At 36.0% G+C, this 11,484-nt stretch overlaps 1 protein-coding gene across 1 annotated transcript; it reads left to right on the forward strand.

Moving 5' to 3' along the window:
* Nucleotides 5,530–8,662, forward strand: LOC109234554 (E3 ubiquitin-protein ligase MBR2-like). Its single transcript, XM_019400582.1, has 5 exons — nt 5,530–6,020; nt 7,126–7,227; nt 7,336–7,434; nt 7,575–7,730; nt 8,342–8,662. The coding sequence occupies exons 1-5, from the start codon at nt 5,616–5,618 to the stop codon at nt 8,465–8,467; spliced, it is 888 nt and encodes a 295-aa protein (XP_019256127.1). The 5' UTR covers nt 5,530–5,615; the 3' UTR covers nt 8,468–8,662.

Here is an 11,484-nt window from a genome sequence, read left to right on the forward strand (position 1 = left end):
CAGGGAGCGACAGTATGATGATCCTCATTTGCTTTTCCTTAGGGACACAGTGCGGCACGGATATGCCAAGCAGGTTACAATTGGAGATGATAGAGTTTTGAGGATGCAGGGTCGAGTATGTGTGCCTAATATGGATGGACTTCGTGAGTTCATTCTAGAGGAGGCCCATAGTTCCTGGTATTCTATTCATCCCGGTGCCGCCAAGATGTATCAGGACTTGTGGCAGCATTATTGGTGGATGAGGATGAAGAAGGATATTGTTGCATATGTAGCTCGGTGTTTGAATTGTCAGCAGATAAAGTATGAGCATCAGAGACCTGGTGGTTTGCTTTAGAAGATTGAGATTCCTGAGTGGAAGTGGGACCGTATCACTATGGATTTTGTTGTTGGACTCCCACAGACTCAGAGGAAGTTCAATGCAGTATGGGTTATTGTTGATAGGCTGACTAAGTCAGCGCATTTCATTGATGTGGCAGTTTCCTATTTTTTAGAGCGGTTAGCTGAGGTCTATATCCGGGAGATCGTTCGTCTTCATGGTGTGCCCGTGTCTGTCATTTCTAACCGAGGTACACAGTTTACCTCACATATCTGGAGGGCAGTACAACGTGAGTTGGGTACGCGGGTCGAGTTGAGCACAACATTTCATCCTCAAACGAACGGACAGTCCGAGCGTACTATTCAGATTTTGGAGGATATGCTCCACGCTTGTGTTATTGACTTTGGAGGTTCTTGGGATCAGTTCTTTCCGTGAGTGGAGTTTGCCTACAACAACAACTATTAGTCGAGCATCCAGATGGCTCCTTATGAGGCATTATATAGTAGACCGTGTCAATCGCCAGTTGGGTGGTTTGAGCCGGGGAGTCTCGGTTGTTGGGTACAGATTTAGTACAGGATGCCTAGGATAAGGTTAAGATTATTCAGGATAGGCTTCGTACATCTCAGTCCAGGCAAAAGAGTTATGCCAACCGTAAGGTTCGTGACGTGGAATTCACGATCGGAGAGCGAGTGTTGCTTCGAGTGTCGCCCATGAAGGGCGTGATGCCATTTGGGAAGAAGGGAAAACTAAGCCCTAGGTTCATTGGGCCTTTTGGAATCCTTGATCGAGTGGGAAAGATGGCTTATAGACTTGCGTTGCCGCCAGGTTTATCAGCTGTGCATCTAGTGTTTTATGTGTCCATGCTTCGGAAGTATCACGGTGATCCATCCCACGTGTTGGACTTCAGCACTGTCCAGTTGGACAAGGATTTGATTTACGAGGAGGAGCCGGTAGCTATTCTAGACCGTCAGGTTCGTCAGTTGAGATTGAAGAGTTATCCTTCGGTTCGTGTGCAGTGGAGAGGTCAGCCTGTTGAGGCAGCTACCTGGGAGTCCGAGTCCGATATGAGGAGCAGATATCCCCATCTTTTCACTGACTCAGGTATTTTTCTATGTCCGTTCGAGGACGAACGGTTGTTTTAGAGGTGGAGAATGTGATGACCCAAAGGGTCATCTTTTATTTTAGAATCCGATTCGGGGTTCCAAGGCCTTGAAAACCTTATTTTCTTTCTCCCCGATTTGCGTGCGCAGTCCGGGAGTGTTTCCGGAAAGCCTTTATATGAAAATTTGAGAAAAATATTGAGTTTTGCCTTTAAAATTGATTTAAATTGACTTCGGTCAATATTTTAAGTAAACGGACCCGGACTCGTGATTTGACGGTCCCGGAGGGTCCATAGAAAAATATGTGACTTGGGCGTATGTCCAGAATTGAATTCCGAGGTCCCTAGCCCGAGAAATGAATTTTTGAATAAAATTGTTAACAGGAAATATAATGGTTTTTAGAAATTGAATAATGTTTGATCTTGTTGGTACCCGTATTTTGGTTCTGGAGTCCGGTACAAGTCGGTTATGATATTTATACCCTATCTGTGAAGTTTGGTGAGAAACGGAAGTGATTTGACGTGATTCGGACTTTTGGTTGAGAAAATGGGAAGTTTGAAACTATCTTGAAAATTCATGTGTTTTGGTGTTGAATTTATAGTTCTAGGTGTTATTGGCGATTTGATCGCATGAGCAAGTTCGTATGATGTTTTAAGACTTGTGTGCATGTTTGGTTTGGATCCCGAGGGCTCGGGTGAGTTTTGGATAGGCTACGGAGTGTTTTAAAACTTAAGAAAATTGCTGGTATGATTCAGGTTTGCAGACTTCGCAATTGTGAAGTCTGGCTCACAAATGCGATAACTGCGACTATTCAAAATAATTTTTGGACGGGATTTTTCATTCATTCTCCCATTTTTCAAAACCTAAACTTCAAGAGGTGATTTTCCAAAGACCATTTCTTCCCTAAATCATAGGTTGGATTCCAAAACCAATTGTATATTCGGGCCCGGGGGTAAATGTGTAATCAGGTTTTGGTCCGAATTTTGATTTTTGACCAAGCGGGCCCAGGGTCGATTTTTGACCTTTTGGGGAAAATATTGGGAAATCTATAATTATGCATTAGAATTGGTTTCTTTAGCGTTAATTGATGTTAATAAGTTAATTATGAATAGATACAGGCGGATTGGAAGTGGAAACTAAAGGAAAAGCGGTATTTGAGGCTTGAGTTTGGCCGTGGAATTGAGGTAAGTGTTGTGGCTAATCTTAGCTTGAGGGATTAGGTATTGTTTCCTTATTTGCTACATGTTTAGTTGTTAAGTACGACGTATAGGTGAGGTGACGAGTATCCATACGTTGTTGTCGGGTCATAGTATGTGAGTGGGCCTTATACTTGTGACCGTTGTGTTTCTTTATACGTACTGTTCCTGCTTAAACTAGTTATTACTCATGTTAAACAAGTCTTATTATATTTTTCCTGGTTTTGGATATTGGTTGAATATTGGCGCAAGTTGAGATTTATGTTGTGAAGTTAAATGATGAAACGAGGTTGTTTAACTATGATGCCCTTGCCAGGTTGTTATTGTTTCTGTTGTTTCTTATGTGGTGAGGGATAAAGCATGAAGGGTGATGCCGTGCACGTTTCTATTATTGATTATCTGGTGAGGCTGAGTGATAAAGCACGAAGGGTGATGCCGTACACGTTTCTATTATTGATTATCTGGTGAGGCTGAGTGGTAAAGCACGAACGGTGATGCCGTGCACATTTCTATTATTGATTACCTGTGAGGTTGAGAGTAAAAGCACGAGGGTGATGCCGTGCATTTTTCGTTTGCTGTGTTTACTTGTTATTACCGATTCAAAGTGTACTAGCTGTTTAAATTTCTCTACTGCTGTGATTCTTTATTTTGGTACCCCCATAGCATGTTGCCCCCTTCCCGTTAACGTCTGCTTAACTTCTATTAATTGTTATTCTCTTAGCATATTGTTTAACTGCACAGGTTTATGTTATTTGTCGTGTCCTAGTCTCGTCACTACTTCGCCGAGGTTAGGCTCGGCACTTACCAGTATATGGGGTCGGTTATACTGATACTGCACTCTGCACTTTCTATGCAGATCCCGATACTGGACCACTCCGATCAGAGTTTGGGTTGCTGCCTTCAGTCCACAGGAGACCCAATGTAGATCTGCCGGCGCTCGCAGACCCTAGAGTCCCCTTCCCTCTATCTTAGTTCCTGTTTTCTTTCACTCCGAAAAACAGATGTATTTCCTTTAAACCAGTGTTCGTAGAAATTCTTAGACGTTCGTGGATTGTGACACCAGATCTTTTGGGTGGTCTTGTACTAGAGTATTTAAACTATTATAAAATTTCCGCACTTCATATCTGTTTAGTTTAACTATTGTTAGTTACTGTTTTGTTAATGATTAATGTGTTAGAACTGTATCTGTTGGCTAGCCTAACATTCTAAGAGTTAGGCGCCATTACGATCCCGACGGAGGGAAATCCGGTTCGTAACATTGATAACCAATTTTTTCATAGAATTTTATATACAACTGACCTGCCCTTTTCAAACATTCAACTAAAATCATAAATGCTGTTGGAATCCTAGCATGCATGTTTACATCTAATGTTACATCAAACAGAAACTGTTTTGTTTGTTTTTTAAATTTGATGAAGACTGCTTCCCTCTTCTGTGGAAATTCCATGTGTAAATTTCAGTTTGATCAGTGTAATCAGTATGTTATAGCAGGTTACGTGTCTTATTTTTATGTCATTAATACCAATTATGACTATTTACTTGTAGTTATTTGTTAAGTGACCAGATAATGTAAAAAATTTTTTACACCGTTTAAAAGATAGCAAGTAACCGTCCATTAAAAGTGAAATTAATAATTTAAAATATATGACAGGTTACTGGCTACAACAGATTAAACTACACCGATGATATAAACATTCTTTATATTATCAGTTTTTATAAATTAAATCCATGAATAATATTTTCTCAGAAAAAAGATCAAAGACCAATTCTCATCAACCTGCCTATAATTTGTTGTAACTTATGACTACATTTTTAAAAGGCAACCCCCCCCCCCCCCCCCCCTTTTTTTTTTCCTTCCTCTCTTTTTGATAATTTGAGCATGGATTTAACCATGCTCAAATGATGTAGCTCATATAAAGGAGTGAATGACTAAAGGTTGTTTATTAGTATAAAATAATTATGAATTCAACTCCAAAATAGTACTGAGCAATGGCTAGATTGATTACAGATGTTGACAGCAAAGTCAAAAGGGAAAAATATAATCATGGGTTATTACTATCTTTTTCTTTACCCCAGAATTCAAATTTACCTAAAAACAAAGTTACCAATCAAATGTTAGACAAAATGTCTCTCAAACAAATGAACAATTATTAGAATAGGTAAAAGGTAAGGTGAAAAAGTACAAAAGGAATATATACAAAATAAAGGTACAAATAAAAAGACAGCAAGTATTTTGTTTGTAACTAACAGAACAGAAACAAAAAGAAAAAAAACTTATAAAAAACAACACGTAGAAGAAGACAGACAACTGTGTTTTGAAAAATCAGTACTTCCTCATTTGTCCTGTTTGGCCTCCCTCCAAGAGATCCAAAATAGGAAACAGCTTTCAATAAAAACCACAGTTTCATATACACAAAAATTCAAATATTTCAATTGAATAAATGACAAAAATGGTCCTTATTTTGGGTTGTTTTAAAATAGTCCCTAAAATATATACTCCTAATACTTTTAGTTGTTTTTGAAAAAGTGAACACTTTTAATTTCTATCAAATATTTAACAAACTCTACATGTTAAATTTAGTGAAAACCGCAAAAAATTAACTAGAAACATCAGGAAAATCTTGTCAAATTTTAGAAATTGTAACAAAAACAGTCGTGCGAGAGATTAGAGATAGACCAAACATAACAACTGCACCTCGAAATATGAGTTCACGGAATATATTTTTTCCATAGTCCTGTTAAATCTACCAACAAACATTTATTAAATATTTGACGGATACCAAAAATACTCATTTTAAGCAAAATTAAAGGATCAAAACTGCTCAGAATTATATTTAAAGGACTATAGTGAACCTATCACAAACATGGGAGACCATTTTTGTTATTTTCTCATTTCCATTGTATACAAATGATCAAAACCTTTGAAACTATGATTCATTTGTTCTCTTCTTCCTTTTGATCTCTCTAAGGCCATACCACATCTCATTTCATTTCCTTTACAATATGCCTATATCAACAATTCATCATTCAACACTTAAAAAACCAAGAAACAAACCAAACTCAACAAACAATACAAATGAATCTAAATTTTTTTTCAGTACAAAGCCTAAAAATAAGAAGAAATTCATGTCAGTGAGTTTTGGAGGGCTAGGATGTAAAGGAAAGTTAAATTCGCCGCCGGTGTCGGCACCGGCAGTCATAAGATCAGCAGCACAATGGGAGAGTACTAACCAAATGAGGAAAAATACAAGGAGAAAGAAAACCACATTGTCAAGTACAAGTACTAGGAATATAGCTAATGTTGTTGTTGATATTCCTGATGTTTGTTGTGCTCCTCCTGGAATTGGTTCTGCTTCTGATGTTGCTCCTAGACCAAGAACTCCTTCCCAAAGATCAAACAACAGAGAGGTAAAAGACTCTTGTTATGGATTTTAGTTATATATACTCACCGTAGTTTTATATGTTATAGCAGGTTACTTACCATTTATTCTAGGTGACAGTTAACAATTATTTAATAGAGTTACCTGTAATTACCTTCTAAATGACCTAATATTGTAGATTTTTTTTAACATCGTTAGTGCATATAATTTAGATTATTTTAATAACAAAATGCACAATGAGATTGTTTCCCCTGGTGCCCCTGGCTACAGGAATATGAACATGATATGGACTTTATAGGTTACAACTCGAGAGGGTTAAAGATTTAAATTTTATGTATTCAGTTCGTAATTTTACCACATCTTATTTGATTTACTATGTTCCAAACCAATATTATACAGATTTAGTAAATTTATATTATATATATATCCTGAGCCAAAGTTACTGGGTTCGAAAACATATATAGTACATCTGCCACTGGTTACAACCATTTTCTATTCAGTAAGGCCATGTTGACTCCTCTATTCTATCTTCCATCTAGGATTTCAGCCAGAGGCGGACACACGCTATAGGGAGAGGGGTCATCGGCATCCGAAAACTTCTGCAAAAAACCTATGTATACTTGTAAATATTTTCAAGAAATAGTCAGATATTAGCATAGGCTCCCGTACAAATCTTTATGAGTAATGATAAATTTATATTGAATGTTATGGTGCCCTCGTGACCGCCGAATCCTGGGTCCGCCTCTGAGTTCAGCTGATGGGAAGAAAATTATAATCATGCTATAATGCTCTTGAAACTAAAATAGCTTTACGTATGGATTTCATCATCGGACTCTAATTTTAGATTCATATTATCTTATTCCTCGTCTGTCTATCTTTTGTACCAAAGATCTACAGTTTCCATATTGCAAAATGAGTTATCAAATTCATAATAACTATAAAACTTATCTGTTTTTTTGTCTAAATTTAGTTCAACATGACTAGTTTGGTATTCTTTGTGTCTTTCTTATAGCTTCTACATGTGTAGACATCAAGTCAGCAGTTCTGCATTTCCAAACATTATTCCTTTTAATGTCACAACTCACTAGCAGAAGTTTACTAAATTGTGTATGCTTTGGATTGCATTCGAATAGCACTCTCGTGTCGCAAGGAGAACTGCAAATGGTGAAGAAATTTCCAGGTTCCGTGCTTCTAATATAAGACACCAATGCCCCCGTTCTCATCATCGTCCTTCTGTAAGTTAAAAACTTATCCGTACCTGATGTTTACACCAATTGCATCCCTATTTATATCTTGAACGGTCTTCATATGATCAAATTTCGTTCTCACCTCGAACCTTGCAGATCATGATCCTCAGACAAAACCTGCAATTTGCTAGAGATTTAGATGGTGATGATCAACATGGATCCTGGAGACTTGATGTAGATGATATGTCATATGAGGTTCGTCTTTTAAGTACACTAGACAGTATAAAAAGTACTTTACACTGTCGATGTATATAATTTGATTTCCTTACAATATACATTATAATACATATGCATAGAATTGAGCTGATACAGTCTTTTGGTGTTTCTTTTTGCAGCAATTGGTTGAATTGAGTGATAGGATTGGGTATGTAGGCACAGGTTTAGCAGAAGAGAAAATTGTCCAATATATAAGAAAGTTTAAGCTCTCAACAGTTGACTCCTCTCCACTTCTCATCTCCACTGATAAAGCCTGGAAATGTACCATTTGCCAAGTGAGTTCACTATTCCTCATCTTTTCCTACTTTTTAAATTTGTTTACAACTATAAGAGTTGTCGCCGTGCAACCAGAAGGTTACGAATTCAATTTGTGAAAACAGCTTCTTGCAGAAATGCAAGGTAAAGCTCCATATAATTGAGCCAATATGGTCTGACCCTTCCCTGGACCCCGCACATAAGCAATAGCTTAACCCACCGGGTTGCCCTTTTTTGGCTCAATGATACTTCTAGCAGAAATGCAAGGTGGACCCCAATATGGTCCGACCCTTTTCTAAATCCCTCACATAACGGGAGCTTAGTAAAGCGTGCCGCTCTTTTTTTCCCCTTACGAGATTTAGCACACAATAACTAGAGGCATATGTAGTGTTATAGTACCGGGTTCATCTGAGCCCACTACTTTTGACACGGAGTATAAATTTAGTATAAAAATTCTCTAAAATTGCAACATATAGTGGGTCCGAACCCATAACTTTAAAAATATAATAGGTTAAATACTAAGAACCGTAAATGCTGAATCCATAGAATTAAAATCCTGAATCCGCCTCTGACAATAACAGAATACTACTGATATTGACATTCTTTTTAACAATAAATATTATTTTTACAGGAAGGATACAAAGTTGATGATGAAATAGGAAGACTTGAATGTGGACACTACCATCATATTGAGTGCATAAAGAAATGGCTTATGCAGAAGAATACATGTCCAGTGTGCAAAAGTGCAGCAGTTTAAATGTTGTATCAAAGCTTTCATTCTCTTTTCTCTATTGTTTCAAGATTTTGGATCTTCTTTTATTTAATCAAAATGAATTTTTGCCTCAGAATATAGCCAAAGAGCATTAAATTCAGAGGCATAAATTGCTTTTTGGTTTTATTTTCTCCTATTGGTTTGTTAGAAGTAAGATTGTATGATGTTCTTACACTTCAATTTTATGTTGTTTTTTGAAATTTGTATTGATAAGTTTGTTATCCAATTCCCCTTCTTTTCTTTTTAACATTCTTCCCCTTGTTTGGCTTTGCAAGAGATTATAAACCTGCCTCTTCTTCACTTAGTTTCTGTCTGACCTTCGCGGAATACAGGTATAAATAGCGGAAGCAAATAGCCATAAATACTAGTGAGTTCGTCTGAACTCATAGCAAATATTGTAGCTCTGCCACTAACTAAACCCTCCGCGACTAGAAATCAAATCCAACCATTTTTAGAGTTTTTTTGTCATGGGACATTTTGATAATTAGAACAGAAAACCAACCAAAAATCCCTCCCCCAGGCCCCAACCATCATACTTGACCTTCGCACCTTCCTTTAGATGTTGAAGAAATGTACATACTTCTGCTAAAAATTTTCAAAAAATTTAAAAAAAAGTTTAATAAATTTTTTAATGCTTTTGTTTCATGAGAAATAGTCATATGTATTTTTTTCAATTACTCAATTTGTAATTTTTATTTTTTTGAATTTGAAATGTAAAACATAATAAAGTATGAAAAATTTCTTTCATGCAATTCTTGTATTGGATTCTTTGCTAAATGCTTATTTGCTTATCTATAATTTACCTATGATAGACTTTAAACTAAATACAACAAAATAAAAAATAAGAAATCCTTAATGGACCCTGACTCGGTATGGTCCAGTTATGTAGGCCAAGGGTCAATGGGTTGATGAACTATTCAAAAGGGAAATTTTCGTTCCTATACCATATAGGAAACTATATTACCAAATATGTTCATAGTTTGCATATTACCCGTCATGCTAATAGTTTTTCTACAAAATATAGACAATTCATTAAATAAGGAATCATTGTAGCTGTAGGCTTCCTTATTTAGGCGCGCTAAAATTGGGGAATTAAATATTCTTCCAGATATTTTACAACGCAAATCACGCCTTCATAATTATCGGCTGTTTGGATTCAAAATTTAGCTACTCTGTTTTTGCGATACGTTGTGTTTCAACATTTTTTCTGATTTCACAAATAAAAATCGACTAAAGCTTCTACAGTTCTGCTGCAACAAAAGCTATTATGTCCAAAATACCAATTATGCTACAACTGAATGGGACTTGGGATAACTATGGGAGATTTAGAGAATTTGAGGTCGATGGCATTATAGTCGATGGTGATGTGAGTTATAGTCTATTGATTTCTACAATAGCACAACAATTAATGATCGATACATCCGAAAAAATCATAGAAATCAAATACATTGTCAACGAGCATTGTCCTCCAATGGAAATTAGGAACGATATGGGTGTTCGTGTATACATGAAAACGAAAAAAGAAAACAAAAACTTAGGATCATATCCGCTATGTATAACTGTTCGCGATTTCAATATGGAATTGAGTATCACCAATGAGAACACAGTTGCAGTTTTGCGCTGTTATGTTTTCTATCAAATTCTGGTTGTATATCAATATCCTACACTTTATCTACATTTGATCTACATACAAACTACATGTCAGAGTAAATATATATATATATATATATATATATATATATATATATATATATATATATATGGGTTTTCACCATATCTACAAAATTTCTATATTTATTCTACAATAAAATTACATATCATTTGAAAAATTAATAAAAAATACAGAATTTCAATGTTTCTACAAATTATCTACAAAATTTCTACAAACTGTTCATAACAGAATTTAACTTTATTTTCATGCATGTTCGTCTGGAACACTAAAGATACTTGATATGCCAACATCTCCCGTTATAGAGGAATATGAAAGTATAATAATAACAGATAGTACACCAAGTTTTATTGAAATAGGACAAGTATACCAAGACAAGCAAACAATTGCAACTGCAATGAAGCACTATTTTGTCACGCACAAGTTCCAATTCGGGGTTAAAAGATCTAGTGCTAGAAGGTATGAACATTGCGCTTGCTATTCTTTTTTACTTTGTAGTTTATTTTTAAATTTTTACTTCTTCAATTTTTTTGGTGATATTGTTTAACAACATTGTAGATAGTTTGTAGTTGTTTTGTATATAAATTGTTGTATATGATCTTTTATGCTAAAACTGTTTTTTTTTTTTTTGTGATCTACATTTTTTATACCAGTGTTTAAATTGTTTTTATTTTGTAGCTATTGGCTGGTATGTGTTGGTGAAAATTGTACATGGCACTTCAAGGCAACTAGCATAAATGATTCTGCAATGTTCAAGGTTAGAACATTCAACAGCTTGCACACATGCTCTTTGATGGACAATACATTCATACAACGCAAACGTATTGCCATGGTAGTTGGTAGCATGGTTATTCCAAAATATGCTGATCCTAAGACATTTACACACCAAAGATATACAAACTGATATGTTGTCTGAACACGGCGTGAACTTAACATACAAGCAAGCTTGGAGAGACAAAGGAAAAGGCTTTGGAGTTTTTGAGAGGTCATCCTGCTGACTCCTACAACAAATTGCCTAGTTATTTGTATATTCTGGAGAAGACTTATCCGGGATCTGTAGTTAAATTGAAGAAGACGGACGATGACTGCTTCTTGTATGTATTTGTTGCGATTTGTACGTCAATCAGTGGTTGGGAATATTGTAGGCCAGTTGTAGTAGTTGATGGGACCTTCTTAAAGTCAGCATACAGGGGAATAATGCTAACAGCTAGTACAATGGATGCAACAGGTATTGTAGTTTTATTGTAGAAATCTTGTAGAAATATTTTAGCTTGTCTGTTTTTTGTAGTACTTGTAGATTTATTGTACATATGTTGTTGAAAAGTTGTAGTTT

This window comes from Nicotiana attenuata, chromosome 11, assembly GCF_001879085.1.
Source record: "Nicotiana attenuata strain UT chromosome 11, NIATTr2, whole genome shotgun sequence".
Taxonomy (NCBI): Eukaryota; Viridiplantae; Streptophyta; class Magnoliopsida; order Solanales; family Solanaceae; genus Nicotiana; species Nicotiana attenuata.